Source organism: Aedes albopictus, chromosome 2, assembly GCF_035046485.1.
Source record: "Aedes albopictus strain Foshan chromosome 2, AalbF5, whole genome shotgun sequence".
Lineage (NCBI taxonomy): Eukaryota > Metazoa > Arthropoda > Insecta > Diptera > Culicidae > Aedes > Aedes albopictus.
The window spans coordinates 165275339-165289614 of NC_085137.1; the positions used below are offsets into that span (position 1 = coordinate 165275339).

Below are 14276 nucleotides of genomic sequence, written 5' to 3' on the forward strand. Positions count from 1 at the left end.
AGAAATTACCCGGAGAAATTGTCTGAAAGAATTCCTTGAGTAATCCCTGGAAGAGTTCGTGGAGGAATCCTTGGAGATATTTGTGAAAGAATCCCTTAATGATTTCCTGAAGAAAACCCTTGATTAGTCGTTGGGAGAAATCCTGGATGAATTCCTGAAGGATCTCTAGAGGAATTCCAGGATGATTCTATGGATGAATCCCTGGCAGAAATTCTAGAAGAATCGTTGGAAGAACCCTTGAAGGAATTCCTGGAAATAATCCTGAAAGAAACCCTGGAAAACTTCCTGGAAAAATCCCAGGAGAAACTTCTAAAGGAACTCTTGGGTAAATTACCTGGAGGAGTTTTACGAGAACTCCTGGAGAAATCCTTACTTGATTACCGAGGAATCCTCGGGAAACTCTCTTGGAATCGTGGAATTTCTGAGGGACTGCTGAAGAAATTTAAGAGGAACGCCTGGAGGAACTCTTGGGCAATTTTCGACACTTCAAAATTCAAAATCAATGGCCTATTCTAATTCTTAGAAAAAAGGACCAATAAAGGCGCGAAACGTCGGGTCAGAGTGAAAAATAACGTTTTAGCTGGTCTTCCAACTGCAATGGCCGACAACCTATATGGTACGGTTTTCCTTCGCGGATACTTTCTCAAAGAAATCGTTTTAAAAATTTTGCTTCAGAATTTTTTCCACGAATTTCTTCAAAAATTTCTTTCAGAATTTCTCTGGAATTTAAATATATTTTCCTTTCAAAAATCCTACTAGGATTTCCTCAGAAGTTCAACCAGAGAGGCTTTTAGAAGTTTTTGTGAAATTTCTTCAGAAATAAGATCAAATATTTCTTCAGAAATTTCCGCAAATATTCCATTAAAAAGTCTTCAAAGAATTCCTTAAGAATTCCTTCCTGAAGATCTATCAGAAATTGTTTCAGAGATTTTTTTAATTCATCCAGGGTTTCCTCCATAAATTCTTCAAAAAATACTCAAATATATCTTCATGTATTCCGTTAGAAAGCTGATGATATATTTTGTTTAGTAATTCCTGCACGATTCAATTTCTTTAAAACATATTCTACGGCTTCCCTCAGAAAAAATCTCTAGTAATTCATTCGCTCCAAGTATTCTTTCAAAAGCTCTCCCATTCTTTTGAAAAAATATATACCATTTTCTTTAGAAATTCCTCCAAAATTGCTTTTGGAAATTATTCCAGAAATTCCTATCGTCCAGGAACTGCTTTTAAATTCCACCAGGGACTCCTACACAAAATCTTCTTTGGATTTTCAGAAATTGCTCCATGGATCCCTCCAGAAATTTCTTAAAGAGCTCCTTTAGAATATCTTCTCTGAATTGCCTTCATGATTGTAAGGGATCCGTCGAAGGTTCCTTATAGAAAATTTTCCAAGAATTCTTGAAAACACTATTCAAGGATTCTCAAAAAAATAAATACATGGATTTGTTTAGAAATTTTCTATGAAATTATTCAGGAAATTCTTGAAAGTTTCCTTCAGGAATATCTCCAGACATTTTTCCACAATTTTTTCCCATTTTTTTTTTATAAATGCAACAGAAAACATGAGTTTATTCCACTTTTTTCTGGATTCTTTTAAAAAGATACAACGGGACTCTTTCAGAAAATCTTCTACGGATTCCTTTACAAATTACTTCGGGAATTACTTCATAAAATATCCAAACCCTTTTTTCAGAAATTTCTTTAGAGGTTCATTCAAAAATTTCTCAAGCGATTTTATGAAATATTTCCTAAAATTTGTTTCGAAAATTTTAGAGGTATTTCAGGAAATTTTAAAGCATTTTCGGCACGATTCACAGGCGCTACGCAGGCGTTTTCGGGTGTTTCAGAGGATCTCAGGTGCGTTATGTGGAGTCCGAGGAGGCTTCAGGGGGATTTTAGTGGCATTTCAGGAAAGTTTCAGAGCATTTTTGGCGGGATTCAGAGGCGTGCGTAGGTTTTGGAGGCTACATGTACGTTACATGCGGTCCGAGGAGATCTTAGGGGGACTTAGAGCATTTCAGAAAGTTTTAGAGGGTTTTCCGAGACCCCATCATAATATCTTTTGAAAAGCCCTTTGATTTAAGGGTGATCTTGAGACCCCCTGATACGACGCTGACCTGAAATGCCTCGAAACGCCCCTGAAATCATCGTTATTTCATTGAAACGCCCTTAAAATTATCATAATCAATTTGAAATGCTTCTGTAACCCCTTTGTGCGCCTTTAATAGGCTTCAGACACCCCCTGAAACGCTCCTGAAATTTTATCAAATGCCACTAAAACCTCTTGGAATAACCTTAAAAATCCCCCTGAAACTCTCTGAAATGAATCTCTGAATTCCCTTTAAAGGCTCCTGAGACCCCCCTTAAAACTAATCAAATGCTCCTGAAGTCCCCTTAATCCCATTAAAAAGGGGGTTCCAATGGGCTTAAAGGGAATTTAGGAGCCTTTTAAAGACAGGCTTCGTTGGTGCATCGGCTGAATTTCGGGGTACTTTGGGGTAAGTATGGGCAGGAGAAATAGTAAAGGCGGTGTCAGGGGTTCCCAAGGGGTTCCCAAGGGGTTTAAGGGGACTACCAGGAGATCTCAGAGGCGTTTCAGGCGATTTCAGCGGGTTTCAGAAAGGTATCTGGACGTCTCAGGGGCGCTGCAAGGGGACTAAGGGGCGTTTCAGGAAATTTTACGGGGTACCAATATATCTTAGGGGCGTTTCAAGGAGGCTTTAGGGGGTTTTGAAGGACATCTCAGGGAGTTCTAGGCCCTTTCAGGAGGCTTCAAGGTGGCCTCAGAGAAGCTTCTCAAGGGTTTCCTGGGAAGTTCCGAAGGATCTCAGGGACGTTTCAGAAGCTTTTACGAGTGTATCAGGTGATCTCATGGGCATTTCTAGAGCGTCCCATGGGGGGTTTCAGGAGGTACCATGAGGGTGAGAGGGTTTCATGGGGAGGCTTAGAGAGGTTCCAGAGAGCCTTAGGAATGCTTCGAATGGTCTCAGGGGATTCCAGGGAAGTTTCAGACGACCTCAAGGAGTCTCAAGCCTTAAATGGATTTCTTCGGAAATTTATCCTAGGTTTCCTTCAAAATATCCTACTAGTATTTCTTTAAAAGTACCATCAATGGGGCTTTCAAGAGTTTCTCCAGTGATCTCACTCAGGAACTCATTCGAAAATTCCGTCAGAAATCCATAAAAAAATTCCTTCACGAATTCCTTCTCAAATTTCTCCAGTGTTGATTTCAGAAGTGTATCCAGATCATCCTTCTGTATTCTAAGGATTTCATCATGATTTGGAACATTTAGAGTTCATGTCCTGAAGTTAAGTCTTTAATATCTACAGCCGCCACAGTAGTGCTGGAGTAGAAATGTAATTTTACAAATTCAACTATAAACCAATACTCCCTAGAGTTGCACGAACTGACCCAAAGTTTTTTTAAGACAGTGCAGACCATTCAATAGTTCTCATAAGTATCTACATCCCGATAAACTCAGTAAACATCAGTGAATGTCGTACATCTAGGACAATAATATGATAGGAATATGAATGTGTATCACCAATATGATCCTTTCTAGTTCTGAACTCAAAAACAGCTTCATGAATTTCTGACATCTGTAGGTAATCCTGTAAGTATTTTATTATGTCTCTAAAGCTTCCCGGGGATACTGTGCTTACGGTTGGTTAGGTTTTGTAACTGTAAATTGCAAAAAAGTTATTGTCACGGCTATAGATATCATGTTCTGAATTGCAGAACAGTTTGGGTAATCCCTATTATCTCGAAAGTATCTCATAGTCTCGCTCAATATTATATGAGCTACAATAAACCTAATGGATCTTGTAACATAATTCTTTACAACCAACTAAAAAAACTTTAGTCGCTGTAGATCCTATAGTATAATCTTAATAGTAATTTGGATAACCTAGAATATCGCAACTGATGTTTAATATTTGCTAAGCTTTCAGAAGATTCACTGGACAATGGACATAGAAGGTAACATATTGCAGCTTTGTATTATGTAAAAGTTTCTTTTACACCCCGTGGCTTCGTGATATAAACTCGAGGACCATTCGGGTGACCTAACACATCCGAAAAAAAATATCTTTCATCATGACTGCAGGGTCTGGCAACAATTGAGTTGTTGTTGTAAAACATGAACTCCAAGATTTCTATTCATTATTATATTTTTCAATATTTGAAACTAGCTTTACATACAAAATATCTTTTACATCTTTGGCTATGAGAAAATCCAAATGATTAAAGAGTTCCACCTCAATTCGATGGAGTTCGACCAAATTTGAAAGTTCTTTCGCCAACCGTAGCACATCCTTTTCGTGCGTTAGATAATCGTTGGGTCCGTAGTGCAAGATGACCGGTGCAACGACCCTGGACAGATTGTAGGCTGGTGGTTCCGGCTGGTCGTACACGAATATGTTCTTCAGCTTTCCGTAGTCGTACCGTCGAAACAGGGCCGAGCGCACTTCCTGCCCGAAGTTCAGTATCTGCTTAGTTGAAGACCCCGCCGGAATGTGTCCCAAAAAAATTGGAACCATTTTCTGAAAATAAAATTTTTAAGGACGAAGAACCTCATCGAAAGTTCAAACAACTTACAGGGTCAACTTGGTCTGGATTGGCGCCGGATATTTGGAAAAGTAAATTTACGCACAAGTTGTTCGGTTTTGATTGGGGACATAGAATTTTCGCCACTTCAAGAACCACTGAAGGAATGGGTTTGAATTCCTTCCAGCTGAAAAGATCTGCGATGATCTATAAATATCAATGCTTTTTAAATAATGATTGGATGGTATAAACATTATACTGACATCGATTGCATCAAGATGTTTCACGATAACCTTCAACAACGGACTGTTCATATGTTCCAGAAAAGTGACCGGTGCCAGCTCCTGAGCCAACAGAACCTTCTCGTTGTACTCCGGTCGCTCGGAGCACATCACGAAAAACACGGTCGTGCCTTGTGAATGACCAATATAGTGCAACTTCTCCTTGTCCGTGACATTCAACGTGTAATCTACGATTGCGGGTAGATCGTACACTCCGATTTCGTGCCACGAGAAATCCCAGAATTTGTTCATATCGGGACTGTAGCTGATATGCTTTCGCGAGTATCGATTACCCCGGGCGTTGCCGAGCCACACATCGTGTCCCATATCGCTGAGGAGATAAGCCAGCGCGTTGCCAGGACCAAGAAGAACCCAATCCGCGGAAGAAGCGAACAATCCATGCATCAGCAGCACCGGAGGAAGTTGCTTGTCGTATATCGTTGAGCCGCTCCCGGTGATTCGATGTAACTCCAAAATAAATCCATCCTCGGTCTGAACGTGATGTGTTTCAACTCGGTAGCCGTACTTCGTAGCGAGTTGAACAGTACTTAGTTTTGCGTCTTCATCTTCCACCTGAAGGCTTTTGTCATCTGGGAGAACAAATGCTTCCAGCTGGATTATATGAAAAACCAAACAGAAAATTGTGAGAATAGACCACATTTCTTACAATGAGAACTACTATTCCTGCTGGTTGGAATTGAACTATTCGTTTAGCGATCAGTTGGCATCAACAAAAATCAACTGAATGGATTCTTATCAATAAACTATAGTTGGATTACCACTATCAGCGATATCAAGAAATAGATTTTCATTATCTTAGGCTTTCGCTTCGCAGCAGTTATAATACTTCCGAATTTGATTGCACTATCCGATCCCTAATCAAGGTCGAAAAGGTACTTGAGCTTTGAGATTTTCAAGTGGTTGCACTTGCCAAATGACGTATGTTTCATAAATGTCCCTTATAAATGGGGAATCCAATACAATAATGTGATACTAAGGTAGGTACCATCGATTACAGTAAAAATAATTATCGTAGAAAAAATCCCACACTCAGAAATTGATGAGAAGTTGTTCAACATCACATTTAAGATGACACGTTGAAGGCTGGGTATGTCGCGCAATCAATTAACCTCTGCCCAGCAACAACACCTAGGGGGGGCGAGGGTAAGACGGACATGTTTAGTAAACACTCTATTTCACAGTGTAAACAATGCGATAATTAAAATTTTATCTCCATACCTGAGACGAGACTCGCGAAGAGGAAAAAAAGCAACGTCAAGTGTAGCTCAAATGCAGCTGTCAGTTGTAGCCCGTTTGATAACATTACCTAAACCGATGAAAGTATTGCTATCCGAGATAAATTATGACAGCAAAATTCACTTCGAGCAGCATTTTCTTCTGTTGTGCTGTCAAAAATAAATTGTAAAATAAATAAAACAAAATATTCCAATGATTACTTTGCTTGGCGACGCAAAAATTCACCTAAATATAACTTTGTGCGTGAGTGGGATTCAGTCACACTGCATGTGAGATGATGCGGTCACGTACGTGTTTGAACCACCAGCCCAAAATTTAATGTCAACACAGAACGGAAGAAGAAAAAAAAATAACAAACTGGAGAAAAAGAAGACCGACTTCGCGAGTCTCGTCTCAGCTCCATACTATATACTTCAACTAAGGTACTTTACAGCCTGCAAGCTGATTTTGCAATAAAATTTGATTTTCCATGACTTTTAAGATAATTAAAAAGTGATCTCCAAATGTATGTTTTTCGATAGTGTGGGTAAGACGGACCGGTAGGGTGGGTAAGATGGACACGTTTGGAAATTTAGCTAATACGCCTCTAATTGTGTTAAATGATGTTTGTGGCCGTTTGTATTCGGTAGATCAATCATAGTAGAATCTAAATTTGGCCTTAAATCTCTTAGCGAAACGTGTTTCTGCAAATTAAAATCTATTTTGTAAATTGGAAACCTCCATAGACTGATAAACGCCTAACAGTATGCAATTTTACAAAGTTCAAACAGTTCCAACAACAAAAATTCTAATAAAATGAATTTTTGAATAAAAAATCAATATGAAATACTTTATACGGCTTCCACAAACATTTTTGTACTTCATAGATTTCAATCTGTGAACAATGTGTGGGTCTTAATGTATTTCTTACGGCACTATCAAAGTAACCCCAACACTGTCCGTCTTACCCACCCTCAAGGCGGACCATCTTACCCCCACACAACGCAAAATATTCATTCCACCACCGTTATTTATAATCCAAGAAATTTACCTGAATGTCGTTGTGTATAGGATGGAACAGTTTAAAACTACTGGGAAACTCAAAATAAAATGCAAAAACTTAGCAATTTAATGTTGAAAAGCTTATTTATTGCCGCCTCAAAATTAGATCCCAGCACAAAAGCGTGTAGGCTGGTAAATGATTGATTATTTTTTGCACTTTTGACATATGTATTCTCTCATGGAGTGGTTCAATAAATCATCAACTGATAAGAAGATAGAGTGCCAAGTTATCAAATCGAGTCCAAATTTGTACCGTTTATAGCTAACTAGTTGTGAAACTGGCAGGTAAAATTTGAGAATATTTGGTGTACTTTAGAAAAAGCTTGCTGAATATATTCAAAATGGATTGGGAGGGTTCGACTGAATGGGATAGTTATGCTACGTAACCGGCTAAGCAGTCTCTTGATGAAATCAAACGATGTTATTTGACTTTGCCCAACGTTTCGACCACTTTTTTGGTCTTCTTCAGGGGTTAATCGGTATTATCGTTCTTCGTCAAATTTTCTACATTGAACTGTCGGTTTAGACAGTGCCTAAAATAAGTAGAAAAATTAGTGACGAAAAATTAGAAATTAGCTACGAGAATCACTAATTCACCACCTCGATGTACAAAATAATTAATCAGACCCCGACAGTTCAATGTAGAAAATGTGACGAAGAACGATAATACCGATTAACCCCTGAAGAAGACCAAAAAAGTGGTCGAAACATACGCGCCAACTTGTGACGTAGTTGGGGGGGGGGGGGGGGGGGGGCAAGGCCTCTCAAAATCAATGAAATTCGTATTATATCGACGCAGTTCATCTAGTTTAGGCATATTCACGTGAAAACTAGTGCATTGAGCTGAAAAAAGTTGAATATTGTCCTATTTTGGAGAGCTTCGCCCCCCCCCCCCCCCCAACTACGTCACAAGTTGGCGCCTATGGGTCGAAACGTTGGGCAAAGTCAAATAACATCGTTTGATTTCATCAAGAGACTGCTTAGCCGGTTACGTAGCATAAATATAAACAGTGGCGTTTCGGTTTTATCACTAGTCGTTTTAATCACTACTCGCCCGAATTCACGCTTTTCTATTCGATTTTATCACGATTTCCGTTTCGTTTTTATCACACTTGTTCTAAAACATTCCGAAATCAAAATAAAATCAATACTGCATTGCCCAGTCCACCAAAACTGTTAAAAAATGTGAACTACGACTCATATATATTACAGCTGATCGATTTTGAATGAAAAAATTACATTTTTTTCTCGTTTCACCAAATTCACGGTTTCGTTTATATCACGGTAAATTTTTTTTTGATCGTGATAAAACCGAAAAACCACTGTATTCAAAATATTAAATAAAAGTTGCATGCTTCAATTAATTTGCAACTAGCGCCGCCTACTGGTAGAACCTTGAACCAATCGGCTAATCAACTGAGAGACCTTAACCAGCCTAACAACATCACCGAAGACATCAACTTTTTAAGTGATCAGAGTCCTGAGATATATGGAATATAAGATTTGTTTGCTCACTAGCGCCGCCTAGTGGTGGAATTTTGAAACAAACGGTCCATCATTTTTTAGTTCTTGACCAGCCAAATAATATTGCCTAAGACACCAACTCTCCAAGTAATTAGGATCATGAGATATTTGGTATAAACATTTCATCAGTGTTACGTCTGTTTGTCTCTGGCATGACAGATATCACAGACAGCAAGACGTAGCACTTACAAAATTTCCATACCGTATATCTTAGCACCATGATCACTTAAATATTCGATGTATTTGGCAAAGTTGTTAGGTCAGCCAAGGTCTTACTTATGATGGGCCGTTTAATTCAAAATTCCACCACTAGGTAGCGCTGACAATAAATCAATTTTTATATTCCATATATCTCAGGACGCTGATCACTTAGAAAGTTGGTTTCTTCGGCAATGTTGTTTGGTTTGTTAAGGCACTTCAGTTGATTAGCTGATTGGTTCAAGATTCTGCAAGTTGACGCTAGTTGCAAATTAGTAGAAGCATGCAACTTTTACTTATTATCTCGAAAATATTCTGCAAGCTGTAAGTTTTTATAAAGTGTAGGAAAAAAATATCAAATTTTATCTCTGCTACTTGCACAACTAGTTAGCTATGAATGATACAAATTTGAGCTCTATTGGATAGTTTTACATGAAGTTAGAGCGACTCTAGTAAAATGTTTTATATTTGAGTGTTCTTCGTTAAACTGATATATCTCATGATTAAGTGAACCGAATGAAATGAAATTTTGCACATTTATGACTAATACATAGCTCATTGAAAAACCATTGACTTGACTTAAATACGTTCAACGAAAACAAAATATACATCTTGTTGATAACTTTACGAAAAAAAATCTTTCATTTGCAAAATTTTGTAAATGTGTAACTAGCGCTTCCTTGTGGCGAAATTTCGAAACGCGTGGACCATTAACTGTAAGCCCTTGACCTACCGAACAACATTGTCGAAGACACCAACTTTATAAGTGACCAGAGTTCTGAAATATATGAAATTTAAAATTTGCTTGATCTCTAGCGCCGCCTAGTGGTATATACAAAAGCATGCCAAGTTTTATAAATTGCCTTAAACATTTTTAGCAAGATATTACCTTTTATAAAGTCCACAAAACAATTCAAATTTTGATTACTTGTTCCTCAACGAGTTAGGTATTATTGGTACAAATTTGGGCTTGATTGATTAACTCTACACGAAATGAGAGCCCTTCTAGTAGAATACCTATATTTGACTTCTGTTTATCAAATTACTGTACCTTACGATCGAGTGAACCGAAATAAATTAAATTTTGAAAGTTTATGATTAATGCATTGGTCTTCATGTACAGTTGGACTCGACTAAAATATGTGCAAAGGGAAAAGAAGTTGCAATTTATTGAATACTTTTTGAAAAGTTCCAATCATTTGAATGTTTTTTTTTTTGCAAATTTGCTGCAACTTTGTAGAACATTTGAAAATTGTGTAGAGAATAATTATTCAGCAGATTTTTGGATAAGCCACACTCGAGTGACCGTAGTCATTTCACAATAGTGCAAAAAAATGACAGAACTTGCCAGAAACATTTTTGCCTTCGTAAATTCGACTCTAAACCCATTGTGCACTGAAAAGCCCGCATCCGGCAGTGTGCTGTTTACTAGTGGAAAATTCCTAGTAGACAATAGGATGCGAAGCTCAGCAGCGAAGCGAAAGTTATTTTTAGACGCAACCCGGTTCATCTTCTCGGGTTTGAATAGCGGTGTTTGTGTGTAGTGGTATGGAACCTGTGGAACCGTGTAGCGCATCTTAAGGGGAAGCTTCACGGAAAACCTGGTAGAACCCGACTTTTGCGCACGTTTCGATATTTTAAAAATGAATGGAAAGTGATATAAAACGAATATACAACGAATGGATTATGATTTAACACATTTTCTGTACGTTTTGACGTAAACTTTTGTGTGCGGCTCCGTGGTCGTGCGGCTAGGGTCACCAAGCTCTTAGTCGCATCGTGCTGAGGAGCGCGGGTTCGATTCCCGCCGCAGCTGTCAGGAAAAGTTTTCGGCTGTGCCACTGGGCGTTGCATGCTAGTCCGTTGTCTAGTGTCGTGCTTCCTTCAAAGAGCGAAAAGCTCACTGGAAGCATTGAACGTGTCCGTGTCTTTTTTTTTTTTTTTTTAAAACTACGTCTATGGGGAAGGTACGGTACTGTACCACGGCACCGGGTGTAAAATGAAAATCTAAATTTTGCGGCCGTCACGAATTTAATACATTAATTGGTAGAAAAGGCATATCTCAATTTTTGGTAGCTTTTCTTGTTTTGCGTGTTGGAATGTATGATTAACCATTTACCATAATTGAATCTTAAAATGCTTGTTCACAGTGGAACCATTCTGAATAAAGACGATCAAAACCTCTGAGAGCCGGTAGATGACATTTTTTGACGTAGGACTACGTCTCTCTTTTCTATACCGGGTGTCATTCTAAATTTTCAGAAATCAGCCGCGTTACGTTTGAAGTGGAGATTTTGAGCGTTAATAACTCAGCCATTTCTCGTTGAATTTTCAAAATTTTGGCTCCAATCGATTGCAAATCTTTACACCAATTATGTCCAATATTAACATTTGCTGATTTTCAATAACAAACTATTGAAAAATTGGGAAAAGTAAACCCATGTTTATTCCAGCCAATCACGAACGAGCACATTTTGGATGCTCCCGTCGAATATAAAAGCTACTGCTTCTTCGCATCTTCCCTCATTTGTCTTTGTCGTCTCGAGGTGAACGCATCGAACGAGAGCTGCCGCACGCTAACGCCGCTCAGCACAAAAGTGCATAATTTCCAGACTACACCAAAAATGTGTAACCCTTGCACATTCACAAAATCAGCTCCTGTGTCCGCAAAATCGTTAAATTCGCAAATATTTTTGTACAGCAATCTAGCTAGGTTTACTAGTGACCTTGGAAAACAAAAAAAAATCGACATTTCGCATCTAGACGAGTGTACGAGCTGTTTTTTGAGAATGTGTAACTGCTACACATTTTTGTGTGGTCTGGAAATTATGCACTTATGAGTAGGGCTTACACATTTTAGTGCTGAGCGGTTTTACTGTGCGACTTTCTTCGTTTGCGTTTTCGCTCATTATTCTTTGACGGCCGTGTCGGCTCGGTGTCGGTGGTTGTCGGCAAGGGTGCTGGTGCTGTTGCACATTCGCCTTCTAACCGTCTACCGCGGCAGACCAAGGAAGGAATACTTTTCATCGATTGCTCGGCGGCGGTGACAGAGGCAGCAGCAAAATTCACCAAAGAAAGATCCGGCACAACGGATGTGCGAGTTGCGTCGCTTTTCCTCGGGGCTCGGTCTTTCGCGGATTGATTGACGGTGGCGTATTGCTGATAGCATGAGGAAGAATATCCAGGTCAGCAAGCGGCGGGCCAATTCTCAACGGCGTCCAGCATTCAGCGCGAATAAAATCAATGCGCATTGGGTGGCATGATGAATTGATTTCAATTTCTACCTGAAACCGTCCAAAATTCAAACGGTTCTTTTCAGATCCATCAAAAATGCTTCCTAGAGCATAGGTTCCCAAACTTTTCGGGTGCGCGACCCCCCTTTGCCAGCAAACGTACTTTTCGCGACCCACCATAAAAAAATCCCTCATGTGTTGTACGTTCCAGTAAAATATTCAACTGTCCCTCGCGACCCCCTGGATGAAGGCCGGCGACCCCCCTGGGGGGTCGCGACCCACAGTTTGGGAAACTATGTCCTAGAGAGTTAATTGGATAAATTTCCTGCATCGACCGAGAAAGTGTAGGGAAACCAAATAGTAAAAGATTGAATTCTTGGTGGTGGCTGAGCAACAGTGAAGGCGATCACTAATCTCATCAACGGCAGCAAGCGGCGAGTGAATTTTCGACGGCGTTCAGCATTCAACACGGGGAAATCTAACACGCATTGCGTGGCATGATAAATTCATTTTCAATTTTCTGTCTGAAATCGTCCAATATTCAAACGGTTCTTTTCAGGACCATAGAAAATTATTCCTCAAGAGTTGTGAATCAGATAGGGTAAGTGTTCCAGTTATGGTTATAGTACCAATCATTCGCCATAGTTGATTTTCACTCTTTAATGGTGTAAACCAACAAGAAAAAAAATGTGAACAACAGATCACGATCACAAAAGATGGTTGCTTTCATTTAAACTCCACATTTTGCTCAAATTATGGTAGAAATAAATCATTTTCCTTAAAATTTCGGCTACCTTGCACCCTTTTTCGCCATAGTGTACCAGTTATGGCTAATCCCATAAGGATTGCATGCAAATAGTGCGAAAAGGAACTGAAGTTAAAAAATATAACCATAATTGGTACAGGGTTCCTATCATTGGCACACGCTGTAATAAATACGAAAAGTAGTTTTGGCTCCGTTTCTATATTTTTCCTGTAAAGTGTGGAAACTTAGCTATCTTTTAACATATTGATGACATTCGTTGGTCTTCTAGTTATTTTTGTACAAATAGTTTTCCTTAGTAGTGCCATAATTGGTACATCCACCCTAATTATTTTATTCCATCGCTCGGTAAAAGTGTGGTGCAACCGAAAAGTGAAAAATTGTATGCTTGGTGGCCCCGCAACAATAATGATGCCGGCCACTAATGATTCCACCAGGAATTTAACAACGCTTTATCCTATCCAGACCATTTTTGTGAAACATTGTTTAATTTAACCATTTTTCGAATTAAAATAATCTAAATCTTCCAATATTTTGGTTACTTTGTTCGTTAAATGAAAATTTTCTCATTTCTCGGTTGATTAACCGTTTCAAGCGTCTGGTGCATGCAGGGCGGGACATGCAAACGAAATAAACTGGAAAGCCAGTCGAATGGGAGGAGCTTCATCTGCCAATCTAGGGACATAAAAGCTGTTCCCCCTGATTTCTTTCGTCATTTTCGTTGGATCAGTCAGGCAGGGTGGATGTCAACTCCACAGCTGTGCAGTGACACATCAGCCCAGCCGCAACTCTCGGCTAACGTGCGGATAGCACCAGGAATCTCATCCATGGCAGAAAGCGGCATACCAGTTTTCGGTGGCATCCTGTATTTAGCAAGGAGAAAACCAACACGCATTGCGTGACATAATGTTTTCATGCCATTTCGTTCTTAAGGTGCCATGATGCATCACCAAGCTTTCACACGAATCATTGAATTTTTGCATTTCAATGATTGTTTGCCTCGCGTTTTTGAAGTGATAAAAAACTGTCAATCCTGCAGCCACACAGCAGAAAAAGTATCATCGCAATCACTGCAAGTGAGCAAATAGGATGATACTTTTTCACACGAATATTCGCTTTGGTGGCTGAGAATTATCACTTTGAAATTTTGAGCCACATATCCAACATGGCTGCCGATGCTGATGATACCGTAAAAAGCCTTAAAATCGTCAATTTATCAAACGGTCCTTTTCAGGACCACCGAAAATAATTCCTCACGAGTTGTAAATCAGATAATTTCATTCCATCAATCGAGAAAAGTGTGGTTCAATCGAAAAATGAAAGATTGAATTCCGGCCACTAATCGTACCACCCAGAATTTAGCAACGCATTGTCCTATCAGAACCATTTTCCGTGAAACATTGGGGAGCGTCCAGAAATTACGTCACGTT

At 39.2% G+C, this 14276-nt stretch overlaps 1 protein-coding gene across 1 annotated transcript; it reads right to left on the reverse strand.

Annotated features, from left to right (window-relative positions):
* Window positions 1-4155: 4155 nt before the first annotated feature.
* On the reverse strand, window positions 4156-5532 carry LOC109407286 (lipase 1). The gene is made up of 3 exons (XM_019680287.3): window positions 4813-5532; window positions 4601-4756; window positions 4156-4545 (listed from the first exon to the last, which is right to left on the reverse strand). Exons 1-3 carry the CDS (start codon window positions 5488-5490, stop codon window positions 4159-4161), a joined length of 1221 nt encoding a protein of 406 aa, XP_019535832.2. The 5' UTR covers window positions 5491-5532; the 3' UTR covers window positions 4156-4158.
* Between the last annotated feature and the right edge of the window lie 8744 nt (window positions 5533-14276).